The sequence below is a fragment of the Nematolebias whitei genome, chromosome 12 (assembly GCF_014905685.2).
Source record: "Nematolebias whitei isolate Nwh7 chromosome 12, NemWhi1, whole genome shotgun sequence".
Classification (NCBI taxonomy): domain Eukaryota; kingdom Metazoa; phylum Chordata; class Actinopteri; order Cyprinodontiformes; family Rivulidae; genus Nematolebias; species Nematolebias whitei.
In genome coordinates, this window is record NC_056509.1 from 35,225,165 (window position 1) to 35,248,355 (window position 23,191).

The following is a 23,191-nucleotide window of genomic DNA, read 5'->3' on the forward strand; positions in this document are numbered from 1 at the left end:
CTTCAAGGTACGGATCCCCCGTGATAAACGAGGGACCGCTGTATTTTTTTTGGAGAGTTTCAACAAAATTTTTTAACTGGCTCATGAGATATTTTGCTGACAGACAAACATACAGAGAAACGTGTAAAAACGCTAATTTTCCACCTTTAGAAACAGACAATAAATGAGGACTGTCAACTTTTAACTGAGCTAAACTGTGATTTCTGCTGAGTCTTTAATCTGATTTTGCCACGTTGTTTCTATCAAAGACAACAATTTCCAGTTATTTATGTTAAACTAAACTAAACTTAGAGCTTCAGAACTGAACAAAGTATTTTGAAGGCCCTCCATAACCACAAAACTTTTTAAATGTCATACCAAGAATGTCAAAATGCGACAACTTGTAAATAATATGGAGCTTTATTTTGACGTTATTTAAAGCTGCTTTTTTTTTGGCAGAATTGAGTCATTTGGTCCAGTTTTATAGAATATGTTTAAAAAGGTTCCATTTTTATTTTTATGTGGACGAGTGTGAGAAAAGTTTCCACTCAGCCGAGAAGAAAAGCGACAGAAGTACTGATGATGAACTCACACAACCGTCAGCTGACTCTTCAGTCTGTCTGCTTCTGTCAACATCTCCCTTTCTGTTTGGGGTTTCTTCTCTCACTGTTTAATCTGGAGGGCTTTCACTCTAATCTGTGAGCAGACTACGATCCACAGCTGAGGAATGTTTATCTTCATCAGTTAATTGCAGAACTGAAAAACTCTCTCACCACCTCTGTAACACAATTAGCATCCCCGCCTCAGCTGCATTTTTATTCTCTTATTAAAATGGATCTTCAAACAGAATGCAATGATTTTCAAATATTGTAATTTTATTCACAATGAAAAATAATAATCATGTCAGTTGTTCAAACTAAGAAATTGTGCCATCTTTTAGGGAAAATATATATATTTCTAATTTCATGGCAACAACACTTCTTTAGAAGGTTGATACAGGGGCAACAAAAGGTTTTAAAAATAAGCAGTATAAATAAGGAAGAGGATTTCACCACTAAACCTGCTAATTGCTAACAAGTTAGTAAGTGGGCTGGGTTCATGTCTTAGAAGTAAAAATGGGCAGAGGTTTGCCAGTCTGTGTAAAACTGAATCTAAAAGTAGTGGAACAATTTTTGCAAAGTTCCTCAACTGAAAATTCATAAGACTGAATATTCGATCGTCTGCAGTTCAAAATATCGTCAGAAGATTTCCAGAATCTGGAGAACTCCCTGTGAGAGTCAGTATTTGACGTGATCTTCAGGCCCTCAGGGGCCACTGCATTAAAAACAGGTTTGATTCTGGACATGACTGCATGGACTCAGGAGCACTTCAACACATTTAACACAGCTCCCCAGACAATTTATAAATGTTGGTTAAAGCTCTATCAGGCAAAAACAGAGCTTTGATCAGCACCATCTATATGAGCATAATGGCCTGAGGCTGTTATGATCTGAAGCGGTGGTTGAACCCAAATGCAGCCAAGATTCAAAGAAGTCAGGAGGTAAATTAAAAAATACTTTAATTAAATACACAAAAAAGCTAAAGTGGCAGCAAAACTTACTCATCCAGGATGCACGTCGGGAAGACACGAGACATAACCAAACAATGGCCAGACAATGAGCAACACTGAGACAGAGACGCCGAAGAGACAAAGTGCAAACACCTGCGATGATGCATCACAGGTGTAGGAAACAGGGAGTGGTTACAAGGAGGAGCAGGACTACAGTTTCACCACAAGGGGGCACAATCCTCAAAGAGGCGAAGTGGAAAATCAAAGTTTGAAATTATTTTTAGAAACCATGAATGTTTCATTATCTGTACTAAAGAGTAGAGCCCACCCAGCCTGTTATCAGCACGCAGCAAAACAAACAAAAAACCTGCCTCTCTGATGGTATAGGGGTGCATTAGTGCCTCTGGTATGGGCAACTTACACATCTAGAAAGGCTCCATCAATGCAGAATTTTTATTTTTAGGAAGTCTATTTTATTAGGGCTGCTGTCATTAAATTCAAAATGACCTTGTTAGTATAAATATTGGAAATATTTACTACGCTCCACTGCATATAGAACTTGGGTTGATGAGATTTAATTTGTTGCATTTCATTATTTACATTTTGCACAACGTCCCAACGTTTTTGGAATCGGGGTTGCATGAAAACACAAACTAGAACGATCCTCGGCGTAACAATGTGTGCAGTTTTGTGTATTTCCAGCCAGGTGCTGCGAGCTGATTGGTGAAATACTGACTGACAGCTACGAGAGACGACTCTCCGATGGATGGAGCAGCAGAGCGGAGTGGATGTAGAGTGCTCCGGTGAGAGGATGAACAGGGTCGAGCATGATGCCACACCTGGCCCTCGTCTGAAGAGCAGGTTGGCTGAACAGCCACAACAAAAGCTCTCACATTCGAACCACTTGCGTGTGCCCACATCTGTTCTGTTTTGATCCGCTGCTCTGTGTGTGAAAAAGTGTGGAAAAACTCACAAGCTTGCATCCTGTTTGTGTTAATATGGTGCAGGTTAAACAGGCAGATGGATACCATCAAGCTGTCTTGGTATTTCACAAGTTTTGAGTAATCTTACAAAACTAAAATAACGAGGTGCTATTATTTTAAAGATTACATCCCCGTGTGAAACATTTCAAACGTCGTCTCCTTGCTTGGTTTTGTTGTTTGCCTGATGAAAGTACAACTAAAGGTTGTTGGGAGGTTTTTCCTGAAAACTACGGTGGCCCTGAGGCGCAAATGAACAACATTTGGAAAAAAAAAAAAGGAATTACATTTGAAAAAACACAACAAAACACAACATTTGAAAAAACTGAATTACATTAGGCCAAACCGGAAGTGTTCTTTTTTTTTTTTTTTACTTTATTAACAACATAAAACAGAACATGTACAATGTAGAGTCATTCCTACTATTCGGTGCCTTTTGAGTCCCCATGCCATAATGTGTTATATTTTGGTTAAAGGTGGGCCAATATTTATTTTATTAATCTCAAATATGTTTGACTCACCTCTACCATAAAACACATCCATGCACACAAGATGAAATTATTTAAAATAATTAAATCTAAATTTTAATACAACTTGGGTTCACTGCCATGGCCCCTTTTATGCAACCTCAAATTAAAATTCTAAGTAGTAAAAATTTAAAAAACTGTATTTTTTTAAGTAATTTTTAAATGTACTATTAATAATAGTTCTCATCCATTGACTTTTTATTATATTAAAAAAAAAATGTATGCTTAAATTATTAAAAATAAATTGAGTCCCTGAGTCAAATGTCCACCATGTTACTCTAAAATACCTGTCACCCCCAGTTTGGCTTAATGCAATTCTGTTTTTTATTTTATTTTATTATTTTTATTTTAATTCCAATTTTTTTTCACCACTTCCGTTTTGGCCACTTCCGCTTTGACTTAATGTAGTTCTGTTTTTTTCAAATGTAATTCTGTTTTCTGAAATGTAATTCCGTTTTTTCAAATGTTCATTTACACCTCAGGGCCACCGTAGAAAACAGAAAAAAAAATGGAAAAACTTTAACCTGTATTCAAGTTTTATATTTGTTAATGGTGTTTTTAGGTAAGAATGGTAGTCTTAACGTAGGGTTGTGTGGACAAGTTATGACTAAACACTATCTGACCTGCTGCAGGTAGCTCTTTAAAAAAAAAAAAACTCAGATTAGAGCAAAAGTTTTAGTCTTGACCAGATGAATAATCCAGCACTTAGTCTGAGCATGAACAATACTAAAGTGAATTTCTGCCATTTACATCACAGTTTATCTTATATCACTAAAATATTCACTTAGATCTGTGGCTGTTTGTATAAGTCCAAATAACAGACAGCTAGCTTTAGCTAGCTTTAGCACTATTGCTGGTTATATTATTATTATTGCTATTATTTCATTAATATAAGTTAATATTGCTAATGATCCAATCAGAATTAAGGCAGAAACAGAGCTGATCAAGTTTTCTTCATCCAGTCCGTGGGATTCAAGTTTTGTCATTCTTTTTCTGTCCGCTAAGGTCCAAACAAGTTCTGCCTAGATTTACTGTATGTGCACGCCTTGCCCATGCTCACTGCAGTACACGCCTCTTCAATCTAAAACGGTGAAGCAAAAGATACAACAGGTGCAAAAGACCGCAAGTCAAACCACAAGAAGAAGGAAAAACAAGCTTTTTTGAGACACTACTGTGTGAAGAGACTTGCTGCTGTCAACATTAGGATAAGTTATCCCTCAGAGACAACAGGGAGGCAAAAGCTGCATCTAATTCCTGGAGAAAAATCACCCACACTTTGTTTCTTCATCTTGTCTTTTGGATGGACAGTTACAAAATCAGCACGTCATCGTCCCCTGTGGACGTAGTGAAAACTGTTGACTGGGATGCTGAGGTGAAGCTGAACTGTGAACAAAAACAGTCAAGAAGCATGAACAACTCTGTCTCTGCTCTTATACTCATTTTTCTAAACTGAGATACAGTAGTCCCTCGCTGCTTTGCAGTTCAACTTTCGCAAACTCTCTCTTTCACGATTTTTCAACGTAAGATTGTACACGACACATGATCGTCAACTTTAATATTACTCACATGATTGGGATGGTACTGGATAAAAAGCTAACAAAAAAAAAACTTCGGACAGGCACTGCCATTTTGTAGTTTTCTTTCAATAAGCCTACACTGTAATGCCAGTCAAAAGAACTGCACTACCCAGAAGCCAACAGTGCTTCCGGCGGCTGCTTTCTGTCAAAGTGGAGGGAAAGTTTTGCAACGGAAATCTATGCTATCTATTAAGCTCCCAGAACGGGCAGGAAAATCGCAAATATTCCTGAAGATTCCTGAAGCTCAGTTATCCACGTGCACATCAACCTGGACGGGGCGGTGGGCTTCATCGCTGCAGGGTAGGTCTGCAGAACCGGAACCAAGCTGCTGGTCTGCAGAGCTGGTGAGTAAAATTTTGCAGAACTGTACAGCACATGTACATGTATGTTGTTAAAATTACATAAGTCTAAGAGTTTAGAACATTACACGAGTGTGGGAAGGGTTTATAAACCTTAAAATATATATAAAAACTAAAATAAGTATAAAGTTCCTACTTCGCATTTTTTCACCTTTCGCGGGGCTGTATGGAATGTAACCTCTGCAATAATCGAGGGACTACTGAGTTCAACAAGCTGTCTACTGCAAGTAAGATGTTAATTATTCATAATCTTTCTTCAAAACACCACTTTAAAAAAATCTGAATTATCCCTTTAATGTCAACTTGGACCTTTTACTAGTTTCAGTCACCTAAAGGTGAAGGTGCTGAATCCCCTTCTTATAGTCGCAGGTTGTGGGTTTGTTCTAGTTCAAAACTTTTTTACTTATTTACACAAAAACATCTAAAACATCCAAGCTGTACAGTCTTGATTTCTAATGATATTTTAGGGTTGGATTTATCCATTTGCAGCGCACACTGAGCTGATTCTAATCATTTCTCACGTCCCTGTGCTTCATGGTGTTCACCAGCTAATTGCTCGCTTTCTGTGTCACCTGTTTGCTGCGGCTGACGTCGTGTAAACCGGAGCTTTAGGGGATTTTTTTTCCTCCCTAAAACAGCTACAAAACAGAGCTACAAAAAATGCTGTAAGATTGAACCAAAACAGCTATAAACAGTTATAACAGCTGTAAATCTGTAAGCTGGAAATTTTGGTGGCTTTATCACAAAAAATCACAGCAAGAACCAAAATATTAAACTTTTATAGTCATGAAAGTGCACATCAATTCTCGGTTTGTATATTTTTTTGTAACTGTACGACACCAGAAAAGGAGGCCACTTTAGAGGTGAAAGTGTAAATTAAGAAAACAAGCTCCCCATTGATGAGCTCGTACCTGCCTGCCAGCTTTATTTGGCCACACACGGTGTAGCATCTGCGTTGGCCCAGACTTGTTCTCTCATTTTACACACCCTGTCTTTCTTTGCCTCCTTCTGTCTCCCTGTGAGGCTGTGACCTAGAAGCGTTTCCTCCTTCCACGGAGACGTCCACAAAAGCTCAAATAACATTTTCCCTTCTCCTATGTGGGTGAAAGAAACAAAGATATATCGTAGTGTTAGCGGCCCTCCAACAGATCTTTTAAAAAGGCATTTTGAGACGAAGACGTGCCATCCTCCACTCTGAACACAGATTTCCACGAGTGCAGTGAATTTATCAGCATAAGCAGGCTGAGGGTATAAGAGCACCGCTCTGTCAAAGATAACGCAGGAAATAGAAAAGGCTTCTTCAAGGGTACAAGCAATGACAAGAACGTTATTCCTCAGTGAAGATGTGGATCTGATCAAAGAATCTTTACGTGTGTGCTGAGTCAGGATTCACGCCATTGTTTTCCTTTTTTGCACTTTTATTTTATTTTTGCAGAATTTGCATACTTGGGTTAATTTTATCCATTCGTGAATGAAAACCTTCAGCTCATTCAGGAGATGTGATTTTTGTATTTTCCCAGTAGGAAAGCATGGAGATCTCTTCAATTCTTTCAGAAATATAGCTTGTTTGGAAATCCGCTTCAGCAGAAATGTCTTGAGTGGCATTGAGTTTTTAGCTCTTTTCTGCTACTTCTAGCTTTTTGCTACTTTGAGCTTTTACCTAGTCTTTTGCTACATTTACCTTTTAGCTAGTGGTATGCAACATTTCACTGGCATTTTGCCACATTTAACTTGCTACTTTTAGCTTTTAGCTAGCCTTTTGCTAAATTGACCTTTTAGCCAGTTGTAGATTTTAGCTAGCGTTTTGAAAAGTTTGTCTCATTGTTAGTCTATTGCAATATATACATTTTAGCTAATGGTATGCAAACATTTGACTGGCTTTTTGCCACACTTAACTTGCTACTTTTAGCTAGCCTTTTGCTAAATTTACCTTTAAGCCAGTTGTATATTTTAGCTAGCATTTTGAAACATTTTGTCTCATTGTTGATGTGTTCATGCGTGCTCATCCGCTCACACAGACTCATGTTCATGTTTGTGCTGATGTTCAATGTTTTATGTTATGAGTGCTTAGTGTATATTTAGTTGATGTTTTTCTTAGTTCATATCTTAGATGTTATTACTGTTTTTCTTATACATTTTATTGTTGGATGTAACTGGGACCCTGTGTACATAATTTCGCTCCACCACATGTACCACATGAGGTGCGAATGACAATAAAGAAACTCTGACTCTGACTCTGACTCTGATTGTTAGTTTTTTGCTACTTTTATCTTTTAGCTAACCTTTTGCTAAATGTACCTTGTAGCCAGTTGTAGATTTTAGCTTGCATTTTGAAACGTTTGTCTCATTGTTAGTCTTTTGCTACGTTTAGCTTCTAGCTAGCCTTTTGCTAAATGTACCTTTTAGCCAGTTGTAAATTTCAGCTAGCATTTTGAAACGTTTGTTTCATTGTTAGTATTTTGCTACTTTTAGCTTTTAACCATCAGTCTGCTACATTTAGCTTTGAGACAGTTTTACTCCTTTCACTTTCAGCTGGTGTTCTACTTTTAGCTACTAACAAGTCAGTTTCAGCACAGTCATTCAGCACGCTGCGTTAACGTTACGTTTTTCCAGAAAATTCCATTTCTCCAGTTAGATCATAAAATCTGACAGAGATCTGAACAATAATCTGTTTTTTAAAGGAGGTGGCATCACTTTGAATCAATGGGATATATATGTAAATATTTTTTGTGTTTTCTTAAGTTATTAAATTTCTGTCTTTTTCCATGAAGTCTCTTGTATAGTAAGTGGTTTCTCACAAGTCTTTCAGATCTTCCGTGTGCCTTTTTTACTTTATATGTTTATTTTTGAATTAAGTGTGTTAGGTCGCAGCATCATAGCTGACGATGTAAGTGCAGATATTGAAAATTAATCTGATCAGATTCTGAATTATTAAAAGATCAAAGTGTCACAACGTACTGTGGTTTTGTCAGAGTTTTTGGACTGTGGCGTGGAGCATAACACGAAAACTCCACACTTAAACACCCAGAACATAAAACCAGGTCTTTTAGGAACAGCACAGCACTTATGGGAATAGCTGACTGTTAAAGAGGAAGCAGCTTTCCTGCTTCGAGCAAACATCAACAAAATGACTCAACAAAGTCCATGTCAAGCCCAACTTAGACATTTTTCTCTGTCGTCAAAACAAAATGTAAATTGTTTAAAAAAAAAAAAAGAACTATCAGAATATTCTTATGCTTTGGAAACAAACCAAATTCTTGGAACCTGGTTCAATTATTATTATTATTCAGAGTCCGGCAGGACAAGAACTCACAATAATTACTGTGCATCTTTGTAAAATCCCATCAGAAGCAGACAGCTGTGGTACAGAAGAAGTGACACTCTGACCTGCGTTTGGCCAAATTTATTTAGCAGCATGTCTCGGGTCACAGTCAAGGACGGCCTGCATGAGTAGGAAACCGCTGAGGCAGCAGGAACCACAACCAGCAACAGAGAAACATATCAATGCATCAAACATCTCAAGATCTGCCTGGTAAAATAAATTTAAAACATAAAAAAATACCAAAAAAAAGCACAGTTTTGATTTCTGTTTTTTCATTTTCTTCTGTGGCCCTGAAAGGGTTCACCCAGTTGAAACGGACAGCACATAAAGAATTTGCATGATAATGATTATTAGCTCATGAAGTGCATTTAAATCCTTTTTGCCTTGCAACTGAGCAAAAGATGCATAAATGAGCTGATGAAAATCATCAACTCTGCTTCCACTTATTTTAACACCTGCAAATGTTCATTGTAGATCATTTTGCAGCATTATACAGCCCTGTGTGTGAGGCGACTCAAGTCTATCTCTGTCATTTAGCTTTACTTACCATAAAGAAAAAAGAAGGAAGAGGAGAGGGAAAGATTAAGTTATTATTAAGCGTGCCAGTGCATAAGTACAGGGCTGCTCTTACTACTATTCTGTGCTGTTTGTCACATTTTGTCTGCTTCACACCATGCAGCTTAAAAAAAAAAAACATTGGAAATTATACAGTGAATGTGTGGCTCAGTTGAGAATAATTTTGTGTTACATAACGTAGACAAAATTAGCAAATAAACAGAACTTTTCCCCTCATAGACATCAGTGGGTTTTTGACTAAACGTGTGATCAAGTCCAGTCCTCTTTGGAGCTCTACAGCTGGTGAATTCTTCACAATAAAAGCATCAGATTTGAAATGGGTCGCAAAATGTTGGACTTTACGTGTCCAAACTGGCATTTGAATTGTTTTTACACAATCACAGTTTAAGTTTATTGATTTTTTTTTTTTTTTTTTTGATTTCACTGTAAAATATTTAGCTGGCAGTTGATTTCACACTTTGAATTTTGAGATATATAAAAAAAAAATGTAATCGTTTTGCAAACACTTCTTTAAGTACAACTACCATAGGCATTTTTGTCTTCTTTAACCCAGCATGTCTGTTGTTGCTATAGGGCGTGTGCTTTTCTCATAAACCCCCTCAGGGTGCAGACAGTGCACATCCAGCCTTCCATAGAGTTCAGCTGTATTTTAGCTCAAAATATACTCTTCAAACCTAGAAGTGAACAGTCTAACTTTTCATATCTCCTACAAAATGAACATTGTAGCAACATTAAAATGAATGTGTGTGACCATCAGTGACATGGTCTGTTCCTTTTTGTCTGTTTTCTTTGTATTTCCATGTCTTTATCTTCCTTTTCTGTTTCCTGTCATTTTTGTCACTCACTCCTCAGTTTGCCTCTCTAGCCCCTAATCATTCACACCTGTCCTCAGTCACCTACCTTTCCAGCTGCACGCATTACCCATGCTTCCTCTGCCTTATTTAAACCTCTTCCATTCACCTCCAAACCGTACGACCACTGCTCTCTGCTCCACGGTCTTCCTCTTTCTGTTTCTGTCCGTCCAATTACCCGCCTTGTTCAGTTTATTCTGATGTCCCGTTCCGTACCAGCTCGTCCGTCGTTCTGTTCAGCTCGGTATTTGCTCGCCTGTACGTTTTTTTTGCTGCCTCACCGGCCTGAGTTTAATCAATTATTTTATTTAAACTCCCGCTCTCCTCGCCTGCCTGCCAATGGGTCTGAAACCTGAGGATCGTGACGGAGTCTTCTGCCACTCACAGTACATCGTTCATTCTTTTGCACAGTTTGAGGCTTACTTTTCAGTCTGTTTGTGTCTGTCTCTCTTGCAGGAAGCGAGAAACGCAGGTGTGTGGTTACTATGGTGACCTCCGATGAGACACTGGCAGCAGTTGAAACGCTTCTTTTGATCTTAGTTCTCGTCTACGCTGCGTATGCACAAACTTTTTTTGTCATCATAAATCGTCTTGTTCTTTATCTTAATGTTTATAAACGCACGTATCCAAGTTCTGGTTGTTTGTCTGACACAACAACACCAACTGTGAGAGAATGAGCCAGTAGCATTGATCCCTTCATCACTGCGTTTACGTGCAACAGAAATTATTCATTGCTGGAGAACATTTCAATTCAGCACAATTGGTATGTGGTCTACTTCTCCGTTGCCGTGGCGACACGCGCCGCAGGAAGACAACACAGCATCTCACAGTCTGTTAAGAGTCTTTGCCATCCAGAGAGTTGCTCTGAACTGTCAAATAAAAGCTTCTTTTTTTTAATTACAGATGCACAAATTCTTACCTGCCAACAAGGAGGAATTCCCCGTACACCCCGAGACGCCTCATGGCCATCAGGAGGCCGCGGACGGTCATGCCCTCGCAAAAACACACCACCACACGAGCTTTGGGGAGACGCTCTCGTAATTTCCTCAGGAGCCGGTCAAAGTGTTTCTCGCCAGCGTTGCTGTAGATTTTGTCCGAGTGGGCGATGCACAGGCCCTCCTGAGAGGCCAGCTCCTTGAAGGCCTCCATGCCACTCTCGCCGTAGTTCCCTGAAGGTGAAACACCGAAACATAGTTGAAGTCGAACAGTTGATGCTTTTCCTAGTCACGAGAATATACTTTCCACCACATGATCTGCATTATTTACTGCTCAGCGGTGCATAGATCACACCCCTCAGCAGTTGTTTGCTGCGTCTTGTCTCGGCTGAGCTCCGAGGCTCTGATCCTCTGATAATCAGTGTCAGACATGCTGCTGATTGCAGTCGTCGACCGTCCTTCTTCGACTCCGAATTGTCCTAATCAAGAGCCAAAGCTGTTCGGGCTCTAAATCTACTGCTTCCGCGTGGACCGCTGTGTTTGAACGGTTGATGATATATATATATTTTTTCCAAACACAGCTCCTCAGCCTGGAAGGTGGATTACACAGAAAATCCAATCACTTGCGTGTGCCGGAGCACGTCTCTGAATGTGCATGTCATCAGAGGTTGTCAACTCGTGACAACATTTGTCGTGTCACTGCCTCGATGTGACAATTGTAAATATTCCATCCATGCACGGACATCAGTGGAACGCACTCAGACGCACAATGGCTCCGTGTGTTGGTTTTCCAATAGTCCTTTGATGATATTGTCAATCGTCTCTCTTCATTCGCCTCTGAGTTAATGGAAATAACGATGTGTAATAATTATTTTACTCTCTCCGTCGTGGCTGTGAGACCGGTGGGCGGCGGTGGCGATGCATTAGTTGACACCCCATTTGACAATAACCGGAAAACCTGCTCGGAGCAGTCCCACCACACAGATGATTATTGAGACAGGTAATTTAAGCAATTTCACTGCTCTAGCTGTTGCCACGGGCAACAGGCTGCACTTAAAACTAGTCTAGGGGTGGCGGAGGATGAAAACTCACGAGCTCGCCGTGACCATGTGCTCAGAGATTACTGAAGAGATAACGAGACAAATAGGAGGGTTTGCATGTGACCAGGACATCGTGTCAGATTGTACACATTTGTCCAGTGTACAATGTGTAACTACAACATGTACATTTATACATATAAAGACTGGCTGCACGTTATTTCCATAACTTTAAAGTGACAGTTGAGATTATTTGAAATGAGGTGCTTGGGCAACCTCAGTTTGGAGATAAATTGGTTAATTTCTGAACGGACTGATAAGCAGGCAGCTAGTTTGAGACTCAGCATTTCATGAATATGCTATTTTATAAGCATGTACATCTTAATATAGTTCACATAACACTGTTATTTACTTGTAGTTTTCTGACTGCACAAACAGCAGCAACAGCTAGCTGCACCGCTCCCCGCAGAATACCGCAATCATGTTAAAATGAACCAAAAAACTGATGGAAGTTTATGAAATGGCCTCAAAATGAGCTGCAGTGAAATTCGATGAAAACTACCCTTTAGTTTCTGTCAGTCCAGTCAGAATTCACCTCTTTTTCTCCAATCTAAGGTTGTTCAAAGAGCTATCTACAACAGGTAAGACATTGTTAGTTCATATACTTTCCACAGAACCCCGTTTGAGCAATCCATTCGTTTGAGCATTACTTGCAGGAATTAACACAACTGAGAGTTGATCACATCTCAAAGGAGGGTCAGGCCATGGTTGGAACCTATTGCTTCCTCCCACCACCGAACTGATCACGCTAACTGTGCTCCTCGCCTGGAACTGACTAAAAAGGCCTTCTGAGGATGCTTGACTCTCTCGGTGCGTCTGCAGCTCCTGTGGGGGAAAACCCTGCTTAATGTATCTTGTCAGTCCTGATTGAGGTGCACATCACGGACCGTGTTTCACCAAGACTTTAATGAAAAGCCTCGGACATAATTCATTTCCCAGTAATTACTTTGTCTACCCATCCCGTCTTTCCTTTTTTTATCTCCCGTCCACCGCCGTTGCACGCCGTTGTGCTGAGGGAAGAGTTCTCAAAGAAAAAGTTGCCTAATCATGGTGGGATATGCTGAATTAAAAGAAAACTGAATATATATATATATATATTAAGTCATTTGTTTCTGAACAAATTTCAAAGAAAGCTGCTTTGCCTTTCTGCGCAAATAAACTGACCCTTTCCAAAGGAGCACACGGACTTCAGCTGGCTTCTTGTGTCTTCCTGTAGCGTTTGGAACCTGCTGCGATGACCGCAGCCAAGAAGTTCACACTTTTCTCCCAAACAACAGAACAAATTAGGTGTGAAGTTGTGGAAAAACAAACACAGTATTTATTGTATTCTTTTAAACGATGCAAACCCTTGAAGATGCACAGATGTGACACAGTAACACACAAAAAGAATAGCATCAAGGTCTTCAAAGACAAACGGGGGAAAGGCACATGTGAAAATGTCATTTTGCTATATAATACGTATTTTGGTTTGTGAGTATAAGGACATTTAAAGTGTTGACTGGACGTGATCTTAGCTATGTCAAAGTGAATGACCTCTCAAAAATATCCTACAACAGTTATTGAAATTGTTTTGTGCTGTTATTAACTCCATATTAAAATCAGAAACAATTTGTCGTTTGCAGTTTTTCTGCTGTCGGAGTTATGATGAGCGTTAGGAGGAATGGCTTTTATCCACTTTTAGCTTCTTTCTATTGGCATTGCTAAAACACAAAGCTCTCGACTACCAAGCTCCAGCTTATAATAAAGAGCTTCTTGTTCCATAATTTCCTAACGCAGCACTTTGCTCCAAGACTGAAGGTTTACTCGTGGTTCCTAGAGATTCTAAAAGTGAATGGGAGGCAGATCTTTCAGTTATCAGGCTCCTCTCTTGTGGAACCAACTTCCAGTTTCTGTCCATGAGGCTGACACTCTATACTTTTTAGACTAGAATTAAGACTTGCTTTTTATGATAAATCTCTATAGTTAGGGATGGTGTGAATTTCCCGGGGAATGTGGGCTGCAAGGAGTTGCTAAATGAAATTCATGAGGGAGTGTCCTGAATGTCAGGTTCTTTTATATGGAAATAGTCACAGAATCACCGAAGGCAGCTCCAACCCGTCTTCAACCCATCTGAATTTTGCAGCAGACGTCTCCAAGAGCTCCAGAGCTAAAGTTACTATTCTCATTTCAAAAGTCTACTTCAGCAGAATACATAATAAATGTTTGGACGGCTACCAAGGTGGGTACGATGTGGGTGGAGGTGGGCAATAAAAGAATGTGCAACACCAAAAATAGGCCCAGTTGGTTTTTTTTTGTTTTTTTTAATGGCCAGTCAAAATGCAGCCTTCTGGTTTGGTAGTCACAAACTCGATTTCAGTGAGACTGCAACAAAGTTAAAATACACATATTCTCCTGCATTTTTAAGACCATTTTTCACCGACCAGTCTCCCAACAGTTGCAGCTCAGTGAGATACCATTGTAAGTTTTGCTGCCAACAGCTTACACTATATGACATACTGAACACATTTCCTCACTCTGCTGCTCTTTCTTCTCTCTTCAGCTGTTGCTGTCATTAACCTGTGATTTTCTTCGCTTTTCTTCCCATGGTAACCTGGACCAATCCTCCTGTGCTCCTCTGTGTCTCCTTCCTGTCTTCTCAGACCCCAGCCAGCTGAGGAAGATGGTCGCCTATTCTAAGCCTGCTGGAGGTAAATGGGAGTTGTTCCTCTCCACTGGCACCAGTGCATGGGCATGACGAGGGACCGCTACAAAGTAAAGATGCAGTGACTTCCTTAGATTTTATTTTTTCCTTGTTGGCATATATTGGACTGAATGTTAAAGTTGAATTTAAATATGGAGCCTTTTTTTTTTATTAAACTGAGCTGAATGTTAACAGATATAATCACAGCTGGTGTGTTTGGAATGTTCTGGTGGTTTGGGGTCGGTGCTGGACTCTCTTACCCTCAGTGTGGACTGCAGACACGTAGGTCCAGTTGTACCTCTTGACAATGTCCAGCATGGCCCGGGCCTGCAGGGTGTCTGACGGGACGACCCTCAGGAAGTACTTGAACAGGGTCTTGTCGCTCAGGTCGATGCTCGTGGCAGAGTAGGCGATCTGCGGGATGTTGAAGAGCTGCAGCAGGTTTTGCACCTGGATGGCCACGGAGCTGGATCCGGGACCGATCACTCCGGCGATGGGTTTCTTGGAAGGCGGCGGCTGGTTGGACGGGGTGCCGTCGATGCACCACTTGGACCCGTCCTTGTCGTCCCGGATCGAGATGAGGGAGTCCCGGATGAACTCGATGCTCTGCTCCAGGGCGACGGAGGAGTGCCAGCAGGAGTCCCGGATCTCGCAGCCGAGGCTGATGTTGGGGAGCAGGTTGGGGTCTGCGTTGATCCGGTCCAGCGTGTGGAACATGGCCTCCACCCGCTGGATGCCGTACTGCTCGCGGACGTCCCCGCACTTCCGCTCGGCCACCTTCTCCGCGGAGGGCTGGTGGTGGACGGAGAAGAGCGCGCCGATGATCACGTCTCCGTCCATGCGGGCCACGGAGCGTGACGCGGCGCGGGGGACCGCCGACCGCTCGTGGATGCTGCCGAGGCCGCTGCTGGGCGAGAGCACGAGGACACGGAGGAGACACGCGGGGAGACACAGGAGAGCGAACGGACCCATCTTTACGCGTGCCATGTTGCGCCACAGAGCGGGAGCCGCGCCAACTGCGCTGGCATATTATCTGAGGTGTATGAGCGACTCCACGTTTATCCGAGCCATAACCCGTGGGAATGACACCTGGAGGGGATCCACGGACACCTGCAGAGGGGAAACAGGACAAAGCTGATGTGATGGATGCCAGATGTTAGGAGTGCACCCGTTTCTTCCTATCAAAGCCATGCAGGTCGTCTAACTCACAGCTTAGTGTGAAATGTGTGTTCCTGAACTCAGAACCAAAGCCTCTGTGGGTCAGAACCTCTGCTGTGGGTCCAGTCTCTGCTGTCCATTGAGAAAAACTCAACCTGCTTTCAGCACCGAGGACAGCGCACCTTCCGAACACAAGGACGTGTTCGGGACAGTTCGGGTCATGTTCCTCACGGTTCAACCCAAATCACACGAATCAAACAAGTATTATATATCTATATATATATATATATGTATATAGATATATATATAATCCAGTCTGTGTGGTGTTTAGAATTCCACACGAGGAAAATGCGCAAATGAGGCCAGACTGTTTTGGTTCGGGGTTTCACTCAACAAAGCATCGGTTTACAACACTGAGCGTGAATAACAATATGAATATTTCATCACAAATTATGACACATCTGCTTCAAGTGCCATGTGAAACCTGTCTGAAACTGTCTGTTTGAGGCTGTTGTGCAGCATCCAAACTTACCTGAATCCTGGGAACATGGCTCGTGCCTTCTCTCGTCTTGTTTTGCGCGTGCTCTTCCTCTGTATTACTTCGGTTTCTCTCTCCTCCTCTCTCTCTCTTGATCGCCCAACTCAGAGCATGAAGATCCACCCACCTCATTCTCTCTTCTTCCTCAACTCTTGCATTTATTTCCATTAAAATATATATATATATATTTTTTTATTAATTGGGGTGGCACTTGCAAATATTCATATCTAACCCTTTTATGAGAAAACGCAGGTATCAGCTTAGTATTTCACATGGATTTTCAAAAATAAACATCAAATGATTGGATAATAAATCCACCTTTTAAATGTCTAGAATAAAAAAAAAAGTTAGTATTTATTGGAATTTTCTGCATGATTCATTTTAAAATGAAGAAATTAACACATTGCATATAGTGCCTTAACAGCTAATAAGACTGCTTCTTGTTTATTTTCTCACTGAGTTCAGCTGTGGCCCCTGGCTCCTGCACTCCACAAGAAGGTGGCCCGCAGATGTTTTCAGCACCATGGACAGAGGTTTAAATCATTCTTGGCGCCATCTTGTGTTTAGTTGTAGGTCAGAGATGTCAGTTAGAGCTCAGAAGACTTTACTCCACACACCATCTTAAGGTTTGCCTTCTGGGGACGGGAGACGTCTTCACGTGCAGGACAGGGGCATGACTCACGGCAGGCAGCAGCTGTAGCTGAAGCGATCATTTGTAACTGAACCTGAATAAAAGTGACATGTTTGAGAAGGAGCGTGTGTTTGGATGCTGCAGCAGCTCTTCGGGGCAAAGGGCGGCTGCAGAGTTGGGTCTATTCTCAGACTGCTGTCTGCCCGGGTTCACTATAAGACCTCACCAGAGACCTAAACTGATTTATTGTCTTCAAGATGATGATGATGATGATGTGTGTGTGTGGTGGTGGTGGTGGAGGTGGAGGGAGGGGGGTTTTAGTGCAAAGTTGATAAAATTAATAAAAACTAGAGAAATTGCATTTCCTGTGAAAATGCAGTGTGAATACTTTTTGCAGAAGAACTTAAAAAAAGAAGAAGCTGAAACTAGCAGCTGAAAAACAGCTGAAATTAGTTAACAAACATACTGAAATTGAGCTGAAATGCATGAACAATCCTAAATTACCAAACAAAACCAAAAAAAATCTACCGAATTTGGTTTAAATAAGCAGAAATGAGCACACAAATTTGGAAATTAGCTAAAAAGGCTGAAATTAGCAGCTGGAAACTACTGAAATTAGCTAGCAAACATACTGAAATGTAGCTGAGATACAAGAACAATCCTAAGTTACCACAAGAAACCAGAAAGATCTACTGAATTTGGTTTAAATAAGCAGAAATGAGCACCTAAAGTAGGAAATTTGCTAAAAAGTCTGAAATTAGCAGCTGAAAAACAGCTGAAAATCAGAAAGAAACTTACACTACCAAAATAAATCAGAAAGAGCTGAAATGAGCTAAAAAAAAAGTGGAATTTGCTAAAAAAAAAAAAAAAAGCTAAAATTGGCTAAAACAGCTAAATATACTAATCAAGCTTAAATTAAATAAATTTATAAAACAGCTAAATAGTAGCCAAAACATCAGAAAAGGTTGAAATTTGCAGAATTTGTCCATTTCTGTTGGAATTAGCAAAAAGAAGTTAGAAGAAGCAGAAAAATGTTGTAGTTAGCAGAAATACTGGTAATCTGAAAGGAGCACAAAAAGCTGAAAAAAAAAATGCTGAAAGTAGCTGAAAAAAGTTTAAATTTGCAAAGAAGCTGAACCAGAGCAAAATGTGAAAGGAGCAGTAAAAGGTTGTAAACAGATCTAAAGACTGAGGATGTAAAATTAGCTCAATTCATTTTCTTTGACAACAAAAGTGTAAACAAAAAAAGGAAAAAAGCTTAAAAGCTTAAGTTGCATCAATACCAAAAGTCATAGCAGCATTTTCCTGAAAGAGCTGAACGTTTTGATATATGATTTGGTGTAATTTGTTGAAAGGGGAGTGGTGGCGCAGAGGTTAGAGAAGATGGGCCTGTGATCAGAAAGTTGCAGGTTCAACTCCCGGTACCGTCAACATCAAAATGTGTGTGGAAAAGGTGAAACACCCACACCTGCCTCCACCCTCATTTGCCCCACAGGCCCTAAACCCCCACCAGCTGCTCCCAAAAACAGGTCTCTCTTGAAAATGAGTTCTTGTGACTCAATGAGACTACCTGTATAAATAAAGGGTAAATGAAAAGTTAAATGGAAAAAAAAAAAGATATAGCTTGAAAACTGCAGGAAGTGAATTGTGGCGAAAATTCACGGAAGACAATTACAATAGTGTGAATGCTTCAGAAGCATTCGCACAATAACAAAGCATTTTTTCATATTACACATATTTACCTTTGTGCAGAGAAAACACGTTTCCTCAGATCAACTGCTGTGTTTTAAGCAATGTCAAAATATTTCAAAATATGTTCACATTATAGCATACACTATTTCGTTAGTAAAGAACCTCGAAACGTATGATGTCCAGCTGAGTGGACATATGGAAAAAAAATTAATAAATTAAATTTTTACAATTTTTTTCTACAGTTTTTTATGTCCTAAGAAAAATAAAAACATTTTAGAAAAAAATCCTGGTTGAAGTCATCATAATTCATGCATGAAAGGGTTAAGTTTTTGAATGCAAATAGGCTTCTTTAAATACTTTCTCGTGGTAAATGTGTTAAAGTTAAACAATTAGGATCTTGTAAAAGGACGTACCCTTGCAAGTGTCCTGTTAGTAAGTACCTCTGTGCAAACCTTGTAAGTTCCCTGTAAGTAACCCCAGTACACTCTGTAGGCACCAAGTAAATATTCTGAAAATATCCCTTTAGGTACCATGTAAGATACTGTACTGTTACATATACTGTAAGTGGGGCAGCTGTGGCTGAGTGGTTAAGAGTGGTCGCCCTCCAATGAATGAGTTGAGAGTTCGACTCCACCAGTATTCACATGTTGAAGTGTCCCTGTAAATGAGGACACAGATTGTAGTGTAAAGCACTTTGAGTATCTTGACTAGACAAAAAAGGCACTATACAGTATAAGTACAGTCCATTTAATACCTCTATCTACCAATACATACCTTGAAAGTCCCCCTGAAGATATCCCGTAAGTACCCCATCGTATAACCTTGTAAATAAATACCACCATGCAAACATGGTAGGTACCCTGTAAATACCCTTTTAGGTGCCCTATTGGCCTCCTGTGCATACACTGTAAGTATCGTGTTAGTACTTCTGTAAGTACCCTGCACTTACCCTGTTACTAAGTAACCTGTAAGTACTCCTGTAGGTGCACTGTAAGTACCCTGTAAGTTAGTACCTTGGTGCAAACCCTGTAGGTACCTTGTGAATACCTCTTTAGATTAGCGTTAGATTAGCAGGGTACCTCTTTAGGTACCCTGTAAGTACCCCTTTTGTACATTTAAGTGCCCTAAATTTACCCCTGTAAGTACCTTATAGGTACCCTGTAAGTAACCCCAAATGCAAACTGTAAGAGCACTGGTACATACCCTGTAAGTACCATGTAAGTACCCCTATACATACCCTGCACATACCTGGTAAATACTTGTAAATAGTGTTATATGTAACCTGTACACTGAAAATACCCCTGTTGGTAGCCTGTAAGTACATTGTGCATACAGTGTAAGTGCCCTGTTAGTGCCTCTGTAGGTACCCTGTAAGTAACCCCATAGGTAAACTGTAAGAGCACTGGTATATACCCTGTAAGTACTCCTGTACATACCCTGCACATACTTGGTAAATACTTGTAAATAGTGTTATATGTAACCTGTAAGTAAATACCCCTGCTGGTAGCCTGTAAGTACCTTGTGCTTTTTTGGGGGGGGGGTGCTCAAGCACCCCTAAATTTTAACTCAGCACCCATGAAAAGGTTTGGGTTTTTTTTATATATACATACACCCCACCTTCAAAAACTTAAAACCTAAAACTGATCTACTTTTAATATTTTGGGGTATTTTCTGTATATTTAGTTATTTTCCTAAATATCGACTTACATCTCATTGTTAACTACGATGAAAAAGTTGATTTGATAAACTTTCATATTGTTTTAATATTTATTTCATCATATTTTATTGCCCTTTGGGATCACACTTGTGTTTGAAAAACATTACATGATATGTAGCATTATAATTTAAAGCATTAAATATGAACATTCTTCTCCACTTAAATAAATCAAGATAAAATATTTGACAAAAATACTTTTACTGCATTCCGTTCTTATGCAAGAACAACACAGTCCTGGTTTTAACAGACCCTACAGTGTAAATCTATTTATGAATATTTTATTAAGTGTTCAGCTGTGTTAGTATAATTTGCAAAAAAGTTCAAAAGTGTAAATAATTTACCAATATAGGATTTGAAATTCTTATTACAAATCCTTTTATCTGTTTATTTTATTGGGAGAATTTGGTAGTTTTAATATTATAAAAATATGATTGTTGGCGTGTTCAGTTCTGCTCAGCACCGATGTGGCCATGAGTCAGCTCCTCCTGGAGGGGGGGGGGGGGGGGCGCTTCATGTTGTGTAGGTGACCCCATCCTCAAAATAGAGCATCTCCCTCTCTGTCAACATTAATGAGTAGTTTCATCCTCAACCAATATTCAAAAGCCTGCAAAATAGAAGTAGATGCAGCAGGGGCCTCTTGTGCTTATTCCCAGTTATTGCATTTTAAAAATCATAATTTAGCAACTCAGTTGATGGGATTATTGGGGATTATTTTAACAAATACAAACATATATTGTTGTTGCTGAAGAATTTCCAAAACAGACTGGCAATAAAATAACAGTTAACATTTTCCCTGAGCAAATCAGGAGGTAATGACAATTAAAAATAGACTAAAACACTGGGGAGATAGGGGAAAAGAAGGATAATTTTACAGATTTCATTGAAAAGTTGGAGAATGAGAAAATACCAAAATAAATTATATAAAGAAAAGAAACTTGTTTTTTTTTTATCAGCAAGAAAAAAATGTTAAAATGTAATGACTCTGTGTCAAAAATCATCAACCATAAAATAGGGCTGCAACTGAAAAACTAAAATAATATTTATTTTCTGTGACAGATAAAAATAAGTTTTTAAAGCTAAAAGAAACAGAATGTTGCTATAAGGAGCCAAATGCTAGCTAAAAGCTAATAGTAGCAACAAACTAAAACTAGCAAGATCTGAATGTGGCAAAAATCTGAAACAAGATAGATAAAAGCTAAAAAATAAAAAATAAAATAAAGTAAAAGGACACCTAAAATATTTAAAGAAAGACAAAATTTCAGCTAAATGTAGCAAAATACTAGCTAAAAGACAAAAGTGTCAAAAGGGTAGAAATTCGCTGATAGTAGCAAATGGATAGTTAAAAGCCAAAGAAGAAAACTGGAGCTAAAAGTTATAAAAAGCTAACTAAGAGCTAAGATGCTGCAGCTCGACTATTAACTCATAGATTTGAACACATTTCACTAGTTCTGTCCTCCCCTCACTGGCTCCCTGTGCATGTCAGAAATTATTTTAAAATTCTCCTGTTGACATTTAGGTGCATTAACAGCCTTGCACCCTCTTTCTGACCTACTTCAACATATGTTCCTTCTCGGGCACTGAGATCACCAGACCATGTGCTTTTGGTTGTATCAAAAAACAGGCTGAAGCTCAGAGGAGATCGGGCTTTTTCAGTCATGGGCCTTAAACTTTGGAACAATCTGCCCCCCCAACACACCACACCTGTATTCACTGATGCAATTTGATTTACTATTTCATTGTTTCTCATTGTTTTGGTATTTTTATGTTTTCCTTTTTGTTGCTTTTAATTACATCTTGTTGCTTTCTTTTTGTTTTAACTGCCTTGATCTTATTGTTAAGCACTAAATGCTGTTTTAAATGTGCTTTATAAATAAATTTGACTTGACCTGACTAAAAGCAACAAAACCGTATTTAAAAATTAAAAACATCACAAACGCTAAAAATAACAGAATTGGAGCTAAAAGCTAAAAGAATAAAACGACTTGTTGAAAATTATAAGTAGCAGAACAATAGCTAAAAGCTAAAGGGGCCATATGCCTACAGTTGCATCATAGTAGCTTTAAATTTAGCACAAGGAGACAAATATCCAGCAAGTTAGATTACAAAGTGAACTATGTTTTTGAATGAATTGAAGATATCTCTATTTCTATTGGGGAAATCACTTAAAATAAAGTTTAATAATTTCATGTAAGAAGTCTAAGCAGGTATAATGTGCAGAACATATGAGTGGCTACAATAACAATAAAGTATGCAGATGTAGTTCAATTGTTAAAAAAAAAAAGTACGTAAATTTAATAAATGTAATGTAATATTGTGATTGATCGTTTCTTCAAACGTTTGGGTTTATTTCATGAAAAAGTTCAGACGTTGTACTTTATTTTAGTGGAGGTTCACTCTTCTCACCGATTGGTGGCGCTAATGATCGAATTATTCTTTGCTAACCGGAATTAAATCAACGAAGAAGAAGTCAGCGGACCAAGAAGAGATGTTTGTGTATAAGTCGTTAGCTATTATTAGCAGTTTCTTCTCCGAGATAACTACAGTTAACAGCCAGGTTTGTTACATTTCTTTAAAAAAAACTATTGAACACTTATTTTTACTCGTTTTCCATTACGGTCAGGGGAGAAGCACTTCGAATGCGACAGTGTTTTTGTTAAAGTTACAAAGCGTTTAACTTCGGAGCTTATTTTTTAGCCGCTATTAGCCGGTGGGGATCAGTGAGTTAGCTTTCCATTGTTTTCTGAACAAGTAGTTTTAATAGAGAAACTACCGCTGACAACAACCGGGTTGTAGTAGGGGGGTGTACAAGCTTCAGCACGGGGTGCGAAAATGATTTTATTGGTTAAAAAAAAAAAAAAACAGAATACAACTGTTCGCTTCAACTAAACTTTGGCTGTCAGAAAAACAAAGTAGCATCAGTCTATTTGAAAATTGTTTAGCAGAGAGACCAGATATATTTACATTAAATATACATACACACACACACACACACACACACACATATATATATATATATATATATA

General features: G+C 39.3%; 1 protein-coding gene across 1 annotated transcript in view; it reads right to left on the reverse strand.

The window, feature by feature from the left end:
- Nucleotides 1–16,185, reverse strand: part of grm1a (glutamate receptor, metabotropic 1a) — a 47,794-nt gene extending 31,609 nt beyond the window's left edge. Inside the window, exons 1-3 of the mRNA XM_037685479.1 lie at nt 16,123–16,185; nt 14,693–15,542; nt 10,640–10,889 (exon numbers count right to left, since the gene is read on the reverse strand). Of these exons, the coding sequence (XP_037541407.1) occupies nt 10,640–10,889; nt 14,693–15,419 (977 nt within the window). The 5' untranslated portion in view covers nt 15,420–15,542; nt 16,123–16,185. The remainder of the gene's footprint in view (nt 1–10,639; nt 10,890–14,692; nt 15,543–16,122) is intronic.
- Between the last annotated feature and the right edge of the window lie 7,006 nt (nt 16,186–23,191).